Raw genomic sequence first — 19,192 nt, forward strand, 5'->3', positions numbered from 1 at the left:
ATGAAATCTTTCATTCCAACTTTCAGCCCAGACAAAGTAAGTTTGTAGGGAAGACTGTAGATGCATATGTGTGTATATAAATAAAATGTTAAAATTCTCTATTACAATTCAATAAATTACATTATACAGTTAAAGAAGGATCAATTGAATGTACTTCTTGTGTGAGTAGTCCTTATAGAGCTAAAGATATGCTTGTGTAAGGAAAGTATTATTTAGCCTAAAGATAGAACTAAAAAATGAGAATTATTTTTACTGCACTTCATATTTTAAAAGTTCATTTTAAAACAAGGTATTTTTGTCCTTTCTAGTACCAATGGAAAATAGCAAGTTTTAAATGTGAATATAATTGAAATCCAAGATTTAAAAAAACCAAAATGTTACAGTTCATACATTACTGGAATATACAATAGAGATTTATTCTGTAGGTGTAGAATTTACCATTATATTCTGACAGTGTAAAGGAAGGAAAAATGTCAAGAGCATTACAGACTTCAAATGGAAAATCAAACTCTTCAAACCATTCCTGCGTAGATATCAGATGTGAGTTTGGGCTAAGTTTATGTAATAATGTTTAAATAACTTTTGGAACCATGATTACTGTGTTCATATGATTGTGAGCATAAACATTTCTCTCTTTCAGGAAGCAATTTAGAGTTCTGTTTTGTGCTGTGATAACTGCTGTGTTAAGTTAGAGTAATACAGCAACTACAAACCTTTATAGAGCAACGAAAAGAAGCCTTTTATTTTAACCTTGCTGAAAGCAGAAATAAAATGAGCTGTTGCATGCCGTGTAGAAATGCGCGAAGACTTGTGAGTAGTCACTGGTTTGTATGATTTGGTGAGACTGCAAATTGTTCATCCTGTCAAGCTTAAAACAAACAGACTCAAAACACTTCCTTTCTTTTGTTAAATTATGTGTTTCTGCAGAAACACATTTCTAAAGCTATCCCCCGCGGCCCCCCCCCCCAAAAAAAAATATGCTGGTTGAGTATTTTCCTTCTATTGAATGGGCCACTTATTTCCCTCCCTCTATATTTTTAGCTACAATGCTCTAGAAGATTCCTGCAGTCATGCTTGGTTAAACCTGAGGTCAGAATACAGGAGCATGCTGCTTTGAACTGCGGTTTTGCAGGAGAAAAGAAATTCATTCACTTCTCTAAATTGAAAGGAGTGGGCAGGGGGAATCGGTTCCACAGAAAATCAGAGAGGATTGAAAATGGGTACAGTTTCCTGTTTGTGATCTAAATGATTGGTCACACTGTGCCAATGCACTTGTGTTTTAGAATTTCCTCTCTCATCAACAGTTACTACTGTGTGTCAAATAACACCCCTATGGAGGCTTATGATAAAAATATGCATTCTGTTTCAAATACAGACCAATAAGTCCAACACAGAACTCCGAGCAAGGAAGAAATCCGATTTAATAGAACAGTAGAAATAAAAGGGGCATGCTTTACCCACCAGGCCCAATGATTTCTCCCTTCCTCATACACCTGGGCTGTTGGGACCAGTGAAGCACCTCCTTGGGATTGAGCAGGCTCTTTGGGAGTGGCAGGGAGACCCAGATTGTAATGTGGGGATTCCTTTTCCATGGGCCTAAGGCATCAGTGACCTCCTTCTCCCAAATGACATAAGCTAAAGAAAAGCAGAGTAGGACACACATGGGTGAAGTCAGCCCTGCTCCAGAGCAGCAGGAACTCCCCTTGGTACCAATAGGACAGGAAGAAGCCCTGCAGAGACGCGTCATGTCCCTCTCCCATCCCCAGTTGTCACAGTTCCTGGATGTTGGCTGTTGTTGTTTTTTTTTTTTTAAACAACTGAAACTGTGGGCACTTTCTGTCTCATTGGCTGCCTGTTTGCCCTGTACTGTCACAGTGTCTCTGCCACCAGCTTCTCTCCTCCTGCCCTCTGTGCTATTCTCTAGCCCAGGGATTCTCAAACTTGATTGGACCACAACCCTCTTCCGACAAGAAAAATTACTACATGACCCCAGGAGGGGGGACCGAGACCTGAGCCTGCCCACGGGGGGCCCTGTCAAGGTTCCTTCCCCACTCTGAACTTTAGGGTACAGATGTGGGGACCTGCATGGACACTTCTAAGCTTAATTACTAGCTTAGATCTAGTAACTCTGCCACCATCCAGAAATTTCAGTGTCTGAATCACTTCTTGTCCCTCCCCAAAACCTTCCCCTCCCTGGGCAGCCTTGAGAGGCTTTTTCACCAAGTTCCTGGTGAACACCGATCCAACCCCTTAGATCTTAACACAAGGAGAATTTAACTATTCCCCCCCTCCTGTCCCCCACCAATTCCTGGTGAGTCCAGATCCAATCCCCTTGGATCTTAAAACAAGGAAAAATCAAGCAGGTTCTTAGAAAGAAAGCATTTAATTAAAGAAAGAAAGGTAAAAATCATCTCTGTAAAATAGGATGGAAAAATACTTTACAGGGTACTCAGATTCATATAGCCCAGAGGAACCCCCTCCAGCCTTAGGTTCAAAGTTACAGCAAACAGAGGTAAAATCCTCTCAGCAAAAAAGGAACATTTACAAGTTGAGAAAACAAAACTAAGACTAACCCGCCTCGCCTGGCTATTACTTACAATTTTGAAACATGAGAGACTGATTCAGAAAGATTTGGGGAGAGCCTGGATTGACGTCTGGTCCCTCTTAGTCCCAAGAGCGAACAACACCCAAAAACAAAGAGTACAAACAAAAGACTTTCATCCACCAAGATTTGAAAGTATCTTGTCCCCTTCTTGGTCCTCTGGGCAGGTGTGAGCCAGGTTTACTGAGCTTCTTAACCTTTTACAGGTAAAAGAGGCATTAATGCTTAACTATCTGTTTATGACAGGCTCCAAGCCCAAGGACTTCAGTCCTAGGCAGGGAGCCTGTAACCTGAGCCATGCCACCCAGGGCTGAAGCTCTCTGGCCTTGGCCCCAGCCCTGAGCGATGGGGCTTGGGCTTCGGCCCTGGGCCCCAGCAAGTCTAATGCCAGCCTTGGCGACCCCATTAAAATGAGGTCCCGACCTACTATAGGGTCCCGACCCATAGTTTGAGAACCACTGCTCTAGCCCTTCTTTCCTTCTGTCCTCTCTCTGACCCTCAATATCCCCTTTTCTGTGTTCCCTCCTTCCTGCCATTCCCTCTCACTTTACCGTGGCCCCTCTCAATAAAAAGAATAATATAACTGAAACTTAGGATGAAATCCTGGCCCCATAAACTTCAATGGGAGTTTTCTCATTTATTTTAACAGGGGCCAGGATTTCACCCTTGATGTTTAATATTTGTAGGAATCAGATGTGGCTGTTGTGGAGATTATGAAAGTGAGCGCTGGTGGTTGTGATAGATGGAGTTGCTTGACATTTTAGCTGGCAGATGGGGTCACTCTGTAGCACTGTTCCCTCTGTTCCTAGATCTACTGAAGAGCATTCCATACAGCTGGGGATCCACACGTGGGGCGAAGGATGGGAGTGTCACATGTATTTTCCCCCTGCCAACCCGGGCTGCGTTAGCTTCTAAGTTGAGTAGTCTTTGCGCTGTGGAGTTCATTTGATGAAGCTCCAGGAACAGTGATGGTAGAGAAGTTCCTGGCAGCTTGGCTCCAATGCCAGCTACCTGGAGGGAGGTGGTAAAGGGTGAGCAGGTATCAGAAGCATAAAGCCTCCATGTGAATGGTTCTGGTCTCCACTGAAACCCTGGGGGTTTATGCAGCCAAGTCCTCCTGTCCTGCAGAATAATCTAGGAAATGATCCTCACCAGAAACCTCACTGAGATTTTCTCCAGCTCATAGTGTGCCAACTCTAGTGACTTTACTGCAATTCCCACAATATTTGGTGATTTTCTTAAAGTCCCAGCAGCCAGAATCAGAGAATAGCTTGAAATCATGAACCTTATAGATGCCCAAGCGCCAGAAAGCAACCCCCACCATATTATTTTTAAAAGTTCATTATTTTTAAGACAGTCCAATAACTTTTGATAGCCTGATTCATAATTATTTAAAGCTTTGGGTTGGTAATACTGCCCATCTCTCTTCCCCCTTAGGTGTTCCCTGGGAGGGGGCAATCTGATGCAAAGCACACAAAGTAACATTATAGATATATTAGCACTGCATTATTTAGATGACCCTCCAGAAACAAAAAGGAACTGTTTTTCATTGCCACAAGAAATACTGAATACAGTTAACTTATCTGGCAAATAATAATTGAAGATACTAACAAGAAAGCTGTCCAAGAGCAATTCATTAATTAGAAGGCCTAATTATAGCCAATAGACAAGTTCCTTTGCCATATATGTTTTTGGCAGACACCATACCCAGGGGTCTGTCAGTTTTGCTGCCTACTGTACAAACAGTGAGAATGCTAAAAATAATTCGGCACCTCCCTCATGAAAGGGTGTGTGTGTGTGTGTGTGTGTTTCTCTACCCTAGAAATGCAGCCTCCAGCTGTCTTGACTCATGCCAGAGGTTTCTTAGTACCATGGAATTAGCTGACTAAAGAAGCACGTCTTGTCTACTCAGGCTACGTAAGGGTTCCACGAAATAAACTCTAGTCTGATTTCCAGCATCCTGGGAATGTCTGCCTGCAGCTGACATTCAGTATCCCAAATAACCCCAAGGTGACCTGCTCTTTGTAAAACTGCAGCCAAGAAAACTCCTGTTTAACATAACAGTGCAAAACTTAGAACATCAACGTGAACCATGCTGACCTCTTAGCTGCTGGGGTCTGTGCAGATTAGTTTAACAATAGGCAGCCTTGAAAGGGAGGAATGTTCCAAAGGGATCTCCTTCACCCATCTCTTCTCCTTTAATAAATAGTCAGGCGGTCTGGCTTAGAAAAACTGAAAGTGCCCCTTGTTAGGAAACAATGGGAGTTACAGCAGAGAGGCAGCACACCAGTAATTTGAATCTTAGCAGAACAAAATTACACCTCCCATAGACTGATGCTTTCATTGGAAAAATTTTGGTTGAGAATTAGGGTCATTTTCTGGACATTTAAAAAATAGTCATGGTTTTGCTTTTTGCTGTCCATACATTGTTAGTATTTTATTAAATAAATAAATGACCTCCTGACCTGAGAGATTGTTTCAACTGGCTTTCATGCAAGCAAACTGGCCAAAGACAAAAACTTTCCAGATGGGAGTTGGAGCTTAGACATCAGCTAATTGCTTAGACATGCCTACCACTCAGGAGAGATGCAGCAAGATAAGATCTTGAGCTACAGGGGTGCCAAAGGGACACTCTTATCTTTGCTGAAGAAGAAACTATCTTACCTTCTAACTACATTCTCCATTGTGCCAGCCTTGCTCAGTGTGGGTAGCCTCTTAATACACAACTAATCTCATTGTGTGTAAGTAAGGGGGTAGGTGAGTTTGGGGTGGCACATTTAGAACTTACTGGAGCAAGGAGAAGATATGGAGACTAGTCTAGACTTGCTTTTATAGTCTGAGATTTGCATCATGAGCTAGCTGCCCAGACAGAAGTACTAGAAATCCACTAGAGTCCTTAGTCCGATTAATTTGTATTCTGTGATCTTGGTGTTATTTTTCTGTCTTTACTAAACATCTTCTGTTTCCTATGCAGTATTTTTGTCTTCTCAACAATTGGCATGTTGATTTTCAAGAAACAAAAATAAAACAAGAGATGTCATTCGGGCCCAGTTATGTGCCTCAGAGCTGCTCACAGAGAGACCCCCTCCATGTGTGACTGTTCCACCCAGAGGTGGCTCCATGCCCCAGCACGCCAAGCGTGTGCTTGGGGCGGCAAGCCGCGGGGGGTGCTCTGCCGGCATCGCAAGGGTGACAGGCAGGCTGCCCTCTGCGGCTTGCCTGCGGAGAGTCCGCTGGTCCCGCGGCTTTGGTGGACCTCCCACAGGCGTGCCTGCGGAGGGTCTGCTGGTCCTGCGGCTTCAGTGGACCTCCCACAGGCAAGCCGCGGAAGGCAGCCTGCCTGTCGTGCTTGGGGCTGCAAAATTCCTAGAGCCGCCCCTCGTTCCACCCTTTCTACTGTGGAAAATGTGTGTGGGAGGGGAGGGGTCCTGGACAAATCTGCATTGCCTTTCTTCCCTACGTTCCCAAGACTTCACAAAGCGTGGATCTCTGAGATGGGAGGGGATTTGCCAGGAGTGGAGAGTTGGTAGCTGCATGCTTGGTGGAGGGGGCCAGGTCAGACTAATGGCTCTCTGGACTTGCAGATAGCCCCGGGGCTATATTACCTGTGTTGTGTGGCTCCCCTTTTAACTGGGGTAGTGGTGGCCAGTAGTCCCTGCTAACTGGGGGAAATAGGGTGTGGTGTATATGTGGTCTTATTGGAAGTCCAGAATTGGTAAAGAAGCACAGAGGCTCACCTGGATGGCCCAGGTGTCCAGGAGATTCCTGGGTATCCTTCATGTTTGTGGCCTGGCTCCGCCTCCTGTTCCAAGGGATAAAAACTTTGCAAAGGATCTTATACATCCAAAGGTTGTTCTATAAATGTTTAATGTTTTACTCAGTTTTCTGATTTCATCTTGATGTGTCACTACTTCTGATTGCATTGTTAACAACTATACAGCAGTATAAATACTTTGCTTTTGGGGGAAAAGATTACGTGACAAAAAACAAACAAGCCAACACAAAGCAAACCTGTTCTGCCTCTTACAGTCTTCTGATAATAAAATGTTGTGAAAATTAGAAATATGTAAGATTTCATGCTGGATTATTTTTGAATAGATGTGTTTCACAAATCAGTGGGAAATGTTAGTGCCCTCTTCCTCAATGATTTAAGGCTCTGTAAACTGGACTGTTAGTAAGGTTGTGAAAGATGCTTCCTTTGTGAAACTTGCATGAAATATATAGAGACAAAAAGTGGGTGAGGTAGTATCTTTTATTGGACCAATTTCCGCTTGTGAGACAAATGTTTGACCTTAAACAGAGCTCCCAGACTGAAAGAAAAGCTCTGGGTGTGCCTTAAAGCTTGTCTCTTTTACCAAGGTTGAACCAATAAAAGACATTATCTCACCAACCATTTCTCTCTCTAATATTCTGGGACCAACACTGCAAACATGAAATGTACACTCAGCTAGAGGAACACCTGAGTGAGCAAAGGGTAACTCATCATGTGTGCTGTCCGGAAGGCAGTCGTTGAAAATTGGAGGGTGGATGGAAACCAGCAGGGAAAATGATAAAAAGGAATGAGAGTGGTTCAGACAGGCAAAGAATGCTGATTAACAAATGCAAACTATTTGAACACTGAGTGGGCTGGTTAGAATAACTTCAGTGCCGATCGACGTTACACAACAATCATACTGTAAGAAATCTCCTGACATAAGTAGCCTTGAGTCTTTTAAAACTGGAAACAGCACTCATGAACATACTGAGGAGACTCGTCTTGCATGGACAGAGTAGGGGGAAGGAAATGGGTCAGTTTGCATAACAGGTATTTTTCCAGGTGTTTTGTATAACCCAAGCTGAATGTATGTGGAGCATGGGAATTATGTGTTCACTGTTACACTGATGAATTTCGTCCGTGTATTAGAAGTAAGTTTGTTTGCAGGGATACTTGGCCACTCAGCTGTGACCCTGTGATATTGTGCCTCTATTTGGACATTTGTAAGGCTCCAAGTCAGCTGCTCTTCTGCTGCTCGAGGCTTTGCCTAGACTAGAAATATAGGAAATAGCTTTACTGTACAGTTAGGTTGGGTAATTGGCACCCTCAGGTCTTAGCATCTGCAAAGCCCCACTTGCATTACTGCATCCTCCCCATGTGTGTCTGGATGAATGGGCTGATCCTCTGCCCCACCTTGCCATAATATGCTGTTCTGTTGCTGGTCAGCTGAGTGGTAGAGAACCAGGACCGGCTCCAGGCACCAGCATTCCAAGCTGGTGCTTGTGGCAGCAGTCTGCAAGGGGTGGCAGTCCGTGTGTTTTTGCCCCCAAGCAGGGCTCCGAATTGCCGCAGTGGACGGCGGGGGCAGTCCATGTGCCGTTAAGGCGGCATGTGCGTTTCTGTGGTGGCGGCAATTCAGCGGCAGTTTCTATGTTCAGCTGTCTGCTTCGGCGCAGCTTCTCTCTTCTGGCTGAAAACAGAAGCTGCCGCCGAATTGCCGCTGCTGTGGAAATGCGCATGCCGCCCTAACAGCGCACGGACTGCCCCCGCCGTTCACGGCTGCAATTCGGCATGCTGCTTGGGGCGGCGAAAACAGTAGAGCCGACCCTGTAAAGAACATCCCAATGTCTGATGAGTCATCAGCACTGCAGTGTATCTTCCTTGGAGTAAATCCTGTCACTCAGATTTTACTTCATTTTTCCAGGATTTTGTCCCTAAATCTCCTCCACAATCCCAACGTTGTGGTAAAGTGCAAATTTCCAAATCTATACCTGTTTTTTTTTTTTTGTTTTCTTTTTTAAAGACTGTTACTATCCTTGAGCTTGTCCCATCAGTTCTATCTTTTAGAAATAGGCTAACTGTTGGCATCCCATCTTGGCATACAAAAATCCACTGTGTTCTTTCCACTGATACCACAGAGTGTGTCGTACAGGGGATGTGAAAAAGACAGTTGTTTTGCATATAAAGGACTTGATATTCTGCTGGACTACACTGGTTTTAAAGCCATTGAGCCAGATCAGATGGTTCAGATGGTGCAATGAAGGAACACCAATTTACATCAGCTGAGGAAAATATCAGTGGAGATACATCCACTGTGTAAAACTGGTATAACATTGGATAATCAGGCTATAGAAGTAGTGGTACAAGCATGAGATGACACAGCTGAAATACACATACTGAACTGTGCGCGATATTATTCTTTGATAAATAAAATTTGTCCTTCAGAATACAAATGGGCTGCCAGCATATTGCTACATGTAGCATATTTCTGTTTGTGTGGGAGTAGTGGGCCTAATTCTTCTCTCACTTGCGCTGGCTTTCCTCCAGTGTAACGCCATTGACTTCACATGAGTTATTTCTGAGTTATACCTGTGTGAGAGAAGAATTGGGCTCAAAGTCTGCAGTAAGACCCGTCCAAATTTGAAATTCATGCTGAGGTTACACAGTTATCCTCAGCACAGCCTGAGGCTAATATGTTGCTGAATAGTTTGTAGAACAACTTGCAGCCAGTGTGTACATCCCCTTGCATAATTTAACCATATAAAAACGGAGGTATCCCATGTAAATGAATAAGGCCCCTATTCCAGCCTGCCTATGAGCCTCCCCTCACTAGCCCCTTTGCACAGCAAGGCTCTGTACCATGCAGAGGCCCTGTGCACTGACTACATAACTCCTTGACCTTTATACTGAAGAATCATAGTGGTTCGACTGCACAGGGCCTTCCATGGCCATAGGGGAGGGAGCTGGACTTTCTCCATAACGCACATTATCAATTTTGTTTTTAATCAAGTTGGTGTATTGGGTACAGCAGAAGCCGACAGGTAAATGATCGCCTCCAAGGCAGGTTCCAATGTTGCTCTATAAACTGGCCACCAGAGACTGCTTCTGTACCCAGCAGCTGTCACCATGCAGATGGAGCCAAAATGTGTCACCTATGTGGTGTCCCTGAGCTCCTATGTTTGTTTCTTCCTCTGAGACTCCCACGCTGTTGTGTATGCACCGAGCCTACTCCTCCCAGAACTTTTTAATATACTTCTACTTTTTCTCTGTTTTCAGAACAGCTCTTGATTAATCTTTGATATTCTTTTCAGGTTTCATTCCCCTTCACCAATACTTCAAGGCACGGAGGAGTTGGTACAGGCATTGCCATGAAACCTAACTTGAAGCAATGGAAACAACTAATGCTGTTTGGGCTATTTGCATGGGGTCTCCTCTTCTTGGTGATCTTCATCTATTTTACAGATAGCAACACTGCTGAACCAGTTCCAAGTTCCTTCTCTTACATTGAGACGAAGAGGCTCCTGCCCATTCAGGGCAAGCAGAGAGTTATTATGGGAGCAATACATGATCCATCATCCTCTGAAACCATAGATAGGAACGAGGTGCTTCTTAATGAAGATTTCTTAGATTCATTTAAATTGGGGACCGGAAGCATTAAAAAGTGGATTGATCTAGAGGATGGCTTTGAAAATGAAGAAGAGTTTTTTTCTTCCCAGGTAGGGAGAAAATCAAAAAATGCTTTCTATCAAGGGGATGACAACTATTTATTTGCTGCTGGCCAGCCTCAGCAACACAGCAACATTCAAGAGCTAGTGAAATTCATCTCTCCCAATGAGGATGATCAGAGGGAAAATGTTTTACAGGAAAAATGGACCCATGAGAAAAGAACAAAGAAAAGAAACCAGATACGCAGGAGAAGCCAGCTATTTGATGAGTCTGATGATTGGGATGGGTTATCTTCTACAATGTCAAAATCCTTCCTTTATAGGCTTTGGAAAGGGGATGTCTCCTCCAAGATGCTGAACCCTCGCCTGCAGAAAGCTATGAAAGACTATCTCAACACCAACAAGCATGGGGTGCGGTTCAAAGGGAAACGAAACTCCAGACTGACAGGAGACCAGCTCATCTGTGAGCTCAAGGACAGGATGCATGTGAAAACAATAGATGGCAAGGAGGCCCCCTTTTCAGCTCTTGGATGGGAAAAGCACGTTCCTCAAATTCCACTAGGCAAACTGTATCCACATGGCTTTGGAAGCTGTGCCGTAGTTATGTCTGCTGGTGCAATACTGAACTCTTCTCTAGGGGATGAAATAGGTGGGTGAAAATGCTTCTCACTCATAAGTATGTGTGTGTTCATCTATCAAAGGGTCCATCCTTTTTCAGAGATAAGCCTGAAGATCCTTATTCTTCTCTCTCCCCAGCTTTACATCCATATAGCTCCACAGACTTCAGTGGTGTACTCCTGTATGACGCCAGTATAACTGTGAGAAAATCAGGCCCATGGTAGTCATTCATTTGAAGAGGGGGACGTCTTTTTATTTATTTTATTTGGTTTGGGGCACAAAGAATGAATTGAGTTTAATAGAACCATGACAGTTTTACATATTGGTGTGATCATGTTTACTTCCTTAACAGGTTAGTTTTATTCTCAGGCTTTCATTTTTAAAATCTTCATTGTATTTCTGTCTATACGTTAGTACAGTGTAAGGAAAAGCTTTTGTTTTTTTGTTGTCTTAGGATTTCTTTACTGATGTGACACGATCGTAGTATGTTAAAAGGATCAAGAGAAGGAAGTAATATATGCATCACATTTCCACCATTTACTTCTGGAGCACCAAGAATTATCTGTCCCAACTTTCCGTAGAAATCTTTGGATATACACTAGCAATTCCTCCCATCATCCAGGATTTCTTATCCTCATACCTGCTTCATCTTCCTGCTTTGTCTCTTTGCCATGGGTTTCCCTTAAATCTCTGTGATCTATTAGAACTGCTGTCATTATCAAACGATTCTAATGGGCTTCCAGCACAGCACAAGTGCCTTGCCAGCCTGCAGCTAAAATCAAAACTGAGTAACCCCCAATTTCATGAGAAGTCCCACTGATTTAGAAACCTCTGAGGTGAAATAGCTCAACAATTCCTTCCTCTCACTATGTGCTGTCACTGAAATGAAGCAAAATCCTTTAGTGTCAGAGTCTCAAACCAGCACAGGTATTTTCAGTGTGGTATTGGGTGGTCACCCTGACATTGTGGTGCCTTCAGTGCTCATTTGACTCCATGGCACTAAGCATTCCCTCATAACTATTCTGGTCATGGCAGCCTCATGCCACTCACTCTGTATTCTTGTGGAGCCTTCAGTTTAATTGAGAATGTTCACCTGATGTGTGTCTCCTAAATGGAAGAGTCCTAGTAAAAGTTACAGGTTTGAAATGCCACCATTAATAAGGCCTTCGTCAAACATTTCAAACTCTCCATCGGAAAAGCCTGTGGGAAAGGAACAGGGAAATGAAAATTAAGGTTTCTCTCAGAAGCCCCCTCCAGAAGTTTCTGTCAGTCAGTCAGGGCTTAGCGGAGTGCTTGGTCACAGAACCTATACATCTTTGGGGATCTGCTGAATGCTAGAGCCATCCATGTAAGGCCCCTGTTCTGCTGCCTTGGCTGTAATGCCCACTCTAGCTATTTGGAAATGCTCCATTGGAGTCAGGGTCTGGAAAATAGCACGCTGCATGCATAGCGTGTATTGGAATGGTGATGCTGGCCCTGCCATCAACCTTTCTGCCCCCAAAGCTTCTTCCCCAGGTGCACATTTTCAATCCTGAAGAGAGGCCAACTAGAAAGGAAGAGATCTTCTGATGGAAGCACATGGGGTGCAGCTCCAAGTTGCACGTGCCTTCTCGTAGTTTGTGATACACATATCAGGATTGTAACTAGATCTCTTTCCAGAAGCAACAAATTGATAAAAGAGGATCACAGGAACTTTTTATAAGTAGCTCTTTAGCTCCCTCTTCTGTGTTCCTATTAGAAATGCTGTCACAGACTTTAATTTGCTCTTCGCTTTTTGGACTCTCATCATAGCTGTTTTTGAAAGAAAATAGATGTTGCAACTGTAAACACTTTAATTGTAGATCATGTTATTTAATGACAAACACAACTGTTTTGGCAGCATCACGTTCTGTTGTGACGTCATGAGGAGGTTTTATTTTCCCCTTAGCATGTGAACAGTAATTGGTCATTTATCCTGGGTACCTCTAAATACTTCACAAGCTTTAAAATCACTCCTCTTAAAAACAGCTAATATAAGTGTTAAACTGCATCCCAGTTTACTTTTCTTTTAAAAGAAAAGGTTTTTACACATGATATAAAACCCAGCACTAATAGGTGTTTGAAGTTTTTAAGACGCTGTGCTAAATTGTGTTAACAAACACACAGTGAACTGTATAACTCCCCTTGGTCACAAGATTGTGGTAAAAACTTTCAAACCTGGACACCTAAAGTTAGGGTCCTAAAATCCCATATTTAGGCACCTGAATGTAAGGGGCTTAATTTTCAGATGTGCTGAGCCTGCAGCTCCCATTGACGCTTCTGGGGAAAAAAATCAGGCCACTCATGTTTAGGTGGAAGGGGCCAAAATCTTTAGAGCCAGAATATGTGAGGCCATTGCATGGTGCACAGAGATGTACAAGAAACCTCCCTTCCCTGCTTGGTACTAGAAGGAGCTGGGGTGCTCAGCACCTTGCAGATTTGGGTCCTTACGGCTCAGTCCCGAATCTCACATTCACACAAGTAGTTCCGTTGACCTCGGAGTTGGGATGTGTTGATCTGCAGGTTGCACTGCATTGCAGTAGTTCTCTACTATTTTTCCAGGCAGAGGGCCGGGGTGAAGAGGGGAGAGTTAATGTGGGTGGGACCAGCATTGTATGCAAAGTGAATGCTGGGCTCCAGGTTGAATGATTTTGTGGCTGTGCCCAGAGCTATGGATGGGTGCATTTTAAATATAGTTAAATTAATAACTTTTATCGTAACTCATTGTACTCATCTGTTAAACCATCACGAGATGAGGTGGGTAGCATACTTTGTCCTAGATGATCTCCTCTCTCTACGTAGGCAGAAGGGAAAAACTTGTGTAGATCCCAGGGCCAGGTGTGAAAGCAGGAGAGTACTGTCTGTAGTGGGGGTGCCATTCTCACTGACCCCCTTTCTCATCATTCCTCTGCACCCCCTCCCAACCTCTTCTGAAATCTGCATAAGCAGTAGGGAATGCTCACAAAGACAATACTGATGGAAGCTTCAGTCCAGCAAAGTGCTTAAGCTGAAGTCAATAGGATTTAAGCATGTGCTTAAAGATAAGCATATGGTTGACCACTTTCCTGAATTGGGGAAGTTGTCTGTTATACAGAGCTCCAGTTTGTGGAAAGCCCTAGCAGTGCAGCTCTATTGGAGCCCAGCTGCCCGGAAGCCAGAGAGGGCCTAAAGTTGCTGTGGAGGAATAGGGCCTGTGTGCTGACAGCTCTGCTCACCCACAGATTCCACAAGAGCGGCACTGATTTTGGGGATGAGGTTGGATTTGCAGGTTTGGGAGACAGAATTCTACTTTATAAAATATAAGCCTATTATAGACCTCTGTATCTAAGCAGTGATGATCATTACAAAAGTGCAAACTGATCTAGTTTAAGGCATCTTTGCATGAAGTATTTGTTTTAATATACTGCAGCAGAAATAATATGCAAAATTGTGTGGACTAATAAACTTTCCATTCTAATTTTATCCAGTTAGGGTAAATCTGTATTACATTGCAAGAGATAAGGTGGGTGAGGTATGACATGGCAGCAACTACACTGCATATGCGTTGCAAGTTAAATTAGTATTGGATTGTTCTGAATTTTTCCAGTGGATTTGAACAATTGTAGTAACATATGGCAGATAAAGAGGATTTGGGCTTCGCCTCATGGTGGAATATTTATCCTCTGAATACAGTACCAGGATTAGGAAAATTTACAAATCCATTTTCCTTGAAATTAGATTGTTTTATCTTACTAAGAAATATATAAATGTAGCCCTTTTGTGCCCTTAGATTCTCATGATGCAGTTCTGAGATTTAATTCTGCTCCTACACGTGGCTATGAAAAAGATGTTGGAAATAAAACGACCGTGCGCATCATTAACTCCCAGGTCAGAATCTTTTGGGAACTCATGTGTTTATTATTTCTATACAATATAATATTGCTTAATTAACATCTTAGAAATCAAACATTTTAAGGACAAAGATGGTTGGATAATCTGGTAAGCAACTAGTGATTCACACCAATGACATAACCATGATGTAGAACTGATGAAACATTCAGGGTCAGTTCTCCCCTACAGGGTATTCTAGCATAGTGGCAGGAAATTTGAGGAGTCTGGAAGCGCAGAGTTCCCCTGAGACAAAGATATCAAGGATGAGTTTGCAAAGTTTTGGATGAAGCCTGCAGATCTCAAGGTATCTGCTTAAGGCCAAAGTCATCACTGCAGAGGATTTGTACCTCCATACTGCTTCTGGGTCCCCGTGATCCCGTGGCTATTGGAACTCCCCTATCTTCCATTACAACCCCCCCACCCCACCTTTTCTTGGGAGCTAGCTGTCTTGGAGCATGACCTAGGTAAGCCAAGTCACTCCACCTCTTTCTAAATCCAGTTGGAAGTGTATACAAAATACAGAAACCTCAGTGAAAACTAGACAATGCATCTGAGCTGAACTTCCTCAACTAACCAAAAAAAACCGATTTTTTTCCACAGATGTTAACATTTGTTGAGCTGTAGTGACATCTTGTGGTTGAAGTATTTTTTTCAGTTTTCAAAAACTGCTAAAAACGATTTCCTAAGCTCTGGCCTTGGACAAACCACTTCATTTTCTCCTTTCAGTTTCCCCATCTGGGGATTGTGAGGATTTAATTAGTTAATGCCCTTAAGTGTTTTGAACATAAAACATGCTATATAAATTCTAATTATTATTATTGCATTTTCAAAATTGTGTCATAGCAGACCTTGCATAACTCAGTTTAGTAGCATTATTGTTAAATTATTCCTTTTCTTAACTATTTGTTTTTGGCAGTGCCCCCAATGTGGTAGATGCTGAGCAAACTTAAAAGAAGACATGATCTCTGCCTTGACAAGCTTATACTCTGAAGACAAGAGCTCACATTATTTAAAAAAAACACTGCCCACAGAAATGGGAGGTTAGGGATACTGTGGTGGTTTGGACTTGTTCTTCTGGTCTCATAGAAAGCTGATGAAAAGTCACCTAAGCTCAAAGTTTGTGGTAGGGAAAATACTGCTATGGCAACAAAATTATTTTTCTCAAGGAAATATGGCTCATTGAAATCTAAAGGGAAATGACAATTAGTTTTGAATTCATTTCTCTGGAATGTAGATTAATAAAACAGCTAGAGCCAAATTAATGCTGTTTTAATCACTGTTGAGGTCATTCTTCCGAATCCTCTCTGGGTTTGGATGACCCAGAGATCAGCAAGATCTGGTTAGGAGTCAAAGGAATAGCAGCTCAGAGAAAGGATGGGCCAGGAGGAATGAAAGGAAAGCCACAGTGGGCTAGAAGAATTAGGGAGAAGATATATTGGAGAGAAACAGAAAGGCAGATGACAGCAGTGGATCTGAGTTGTATTTCTGCTATTGCAAAAATGGAATTATTTTGCTCCTATTGAAGCAGATGGGTCTTTTACTCTGAAGGGTTGAATTTTCTGTTTTGGAACTACTTTCATTGAGGGATCTCTTTTATTTAAGCTAAAAAACAACAGAACCCCAAAGTAGGATCCTGGAGTCACAGCCCTCCTGTGAAAGTTGCTGGCTCCCCAAGAAAAGGTTCCGATGTGCAGTTTGGGCTAGTAATACTTTAATCTTAAATTTCCGAAATACATAGCTGTGTCCACACACAACTGGTGGGCTTCTGGGTGGACCCGTAGCATGTTTCTTACTGGTGATCTACTGTGGACACAGTTGTAATTCAGTGAACAGAATCTTCACACAAGCATGAGTGCTGCTTATGGTTAAACTCTTAACATGTAAAATTGATAAAAGTTCACTGAAGATTCAAGTAAAACAAGTGGCTCAGGGAAGCTTTTATTTCAGAGAGGAACTCTGACTATTTTCTGGACACACACCAGCTGTACAGATGCTATGTGTGTCCACAGGGCCACCAGATAACTAGGAGCATCTGAAGCTGTGGAGAGGGATGAGAAGCCCTTGGGGAAGTTGATTATTCTTTTTGTACTTCCTTTGGGCTCAGGTCTTTTTACGTGTTTAAAAACCCCCTTGCATTTAGCCTTAGCAAGAAAAGGTTGATGATAACCCCCCTTTTTCCGACTCCGCCACCATTTTTGTTGGCTTGTTGAGCATCCAACAAAAGCATGGATGTGTATCTGTGTTGCCACTGATGTGCCATGTTTCAAAAAGCTTGATGTTCATATAGTCCCTGGACTTTACTCTGGTACACATTGCATTTACTAGTGCTACTCTTTGCATGTTCTTTTGTAGAGAGAGGATTCACATTGCTCAGGTTTCACTGAAAACATTTGTGTGTGTATGTGTGTGTGTGTTTGTTTGCAGATTCTCACCAATCCAAACCATCACTTCATTGACAGTTCATTATATAAAGATGTTATTTTAGTGGCCTGGGATCCTGCTCCTTACTCTGCAAATCTGAATGTGGTAAGTCCTCAGTTTGCTCATTTCCTCCCAACCAGCTGAAAACAATGGACAAAGTTAACTGCAATGAATAGTTTGATTCTACAGCCCATAGCTACCAGTCAGTTCAATGATCTCAAGATTTTAATGTGGTACTTGTAAGTACTGCACACCATTTCCATATGGAGATATATATTCACTGGACAAAGTCTTTTGAATGGCCCTCACTTCTACCTGAGCAGACTACTTATTTTAAGAGATACCGAGGGCAGATGGATTGGTCGGGAGTTGGGGTGAGGTCTTACTGTTTTGTGTATTTAAAAATGAGAGTTAGATAATAAATATGGGAGAAATTGCTGTGGGGCTGGTAGGGAAAGTGCTGGATTTTTGTGGAGGGGCATGAGCGAAGGTAAATAATCACATCTGTATTTTCCATTTCCCTCTATGTCTCACCACAAAAACCCTACACTTAAATAAAAATACATAATACTCTTCTCTAGTCTCTTCCAAATCCATTGACCCTCAAGCACACCACCACATATATTTATTCACAAGTCCCCAGGCTTCCAAATTAATTTGCTGGTGCCCTCCTTCTCCAGCCCCCCTTTGTTTCCAGTCACCATCACCTCCCCCCCAAAAAAAATCCATTTTGCAGTCACTTGGAGGGGCTCTGTAGAAAAGGAAGCTATTAGCAATGGGAGCCCAGGGAAGCAATAGATCTGAGCACTCTGCAGCTGGAGATAAGTGTGCCTGTTTCATCAGGTGAACCCCCTTTAGTGCAGCTGACAGAGTGCTTTCTGCTTCCTCCAGGAGCTGCTGCAGCTGGTGGTGTTTTGGAATGAAATTCACCCCAGTGCTAATGTTTTGCACTAAGCCTATTTAATCCCTAATTAATTATTTAACGTGGGTCTGTGAATGGTGCATAGGCCTTGTGTTGGTTCTATGCACTGGGGTGAATTGCATATTGGGAGCACACATATGGAGGAGGGAGCAGAGCAGCCCAAGTTCGGGACTGGCTTACTAAGAAAAGGTCCAGCAACCCAGGCTGGCTTGCTGCTTATGCTTTCGTACTTCAGTGCCAACACAGAGCTGCTGGTGTTGTATTTTATATACTGTTTAGTGTGTATTGAGCAGCACCCTAGGACTGATCAGTTTCTCATTTTTGGTTGTTTTCCCTCCACCCCCCCCCCCCAGTGGTATAAGAAGCCAGACTATAACCTGTTCACACCTTACGTGCAACATCGCAGGAGGAATCCAAACCAGCCATTTTACATTCTCCATCCCAAGTTTATATGGCAGCTCTGGGACATCATTCAGGAGAACACTAAAGAGAAGATACAGCCCAACCCACCTTCATCAGGTTTCATTGGTAGGTGTATCTAGCAATGCCCTAAAAGACGTTATCTAAATAATGGTTAAATAGATACACTCCTGATACTCAGGCCTGTTTTCATGCATTATTTATTGTGCTAGTGTAGTGACAATGACCATTTAAAATACACAGCATGGGAAACATAGTATAAAATAACAGTGACTCACCGTGAATGTTATAAATTCTTGACCCTTAAATCACTAGTTTACGAAATGCTCAAGTGTATGGACTTTTGCAGTGAGATATACGAGGAGTTTGTATGAAACAAAACTATTACTTTTACTTACCACTAAAATCCACCACAAATGATAGATACAGTGAAATTGCTGTTGTGCTGTTACTGTCCATTGTAAAGTTTTAAAATCTTTACCCAACCAGTCAAGCCACATGCTTCTTCCACAAACGACAGGGGAGGAGGAGTGTTCCTACCCAGGCAGGGCTCCATAGTACTGTTCCAGCCTCAGAGCAGCTAGTGCATGTCACCCTCCCTTTACAGTAGGAGGCACAGAATTCCAACTCGGTTTCTTGGCCGTTCCATAATATTTCTCTGAAGAAGGGATGGCTTGGCCCGGAGGTCACATTTCCTGTTATGTGACTGTCAGTGCCTGGTAGATGCTTATCACTAACATGTAGGGATACATGTAAGCAACGCATTATGAAGTCTCAAGATCTTACTGGATTCATCACTGCTAGTGAATACACAGGTAGTAACAGTGCAACAAGGGCTGCCTTCCACCTCTGATCTGAGACTTTACCCTTCTTCCCTCGGATAAGGATCTAACCGTAGTGAT

The 19,192-nt window shown here is 42.9% G+C and overlaps 1 protein-coding gene across 6 annotated transcripts in view; it reads left to right on the forward strand.

Moving 5' to 3' along the window:
* ST6GAL2 (ST6 beta-galactoside alpha-2,6-sialyltransferase 2) overlaps positions 1-19,192 on the forward strand; it is a 276,373-nt gene that overhangs the window by 242,472 nt on the left and 14,709 nt on the right. For all 6 annotated transcript variants that reach the window (XM_030569534.1, XM_030569562.1, XM_030569578.1 and 3 more), the window contains 4 exons: positions 9,668-10,670; positions 14,427-14,524; positions 16,952-17,053; positions 18,224-18,398. In XM_030569534.1, the coding sequence (XP_030425394.1) occupies positions 9,725-10,670; positions 14,427-14,524; positions 16,952-17,053; positions 18,224-18,398 (1,321 nt within the window). In that variant the 5' untranslated portion in view covers positions 9,668-9,724. The remainder of the gene's footprint in view (positions 1-9,667; positions 10,671-14,426; positions 14,525-16,951; positions 17,054-18,223; positions 18,399-19,192) is intronic.

The sequence above is a fragment of the Gopherus evgoodei genome, chromosome 1 (assembly GCF_007399415.2).
Source record: "Gopherus evgoodei ecotype Sinaloan lineage chromosome 1, rGopEvg1_v1.p, whole genome shotgun sequence".
NCBI lineage: Eukaryota > Metazoa > Chordata > Testudines > Testudinidae > Gopherus > Gopherus evgoodei.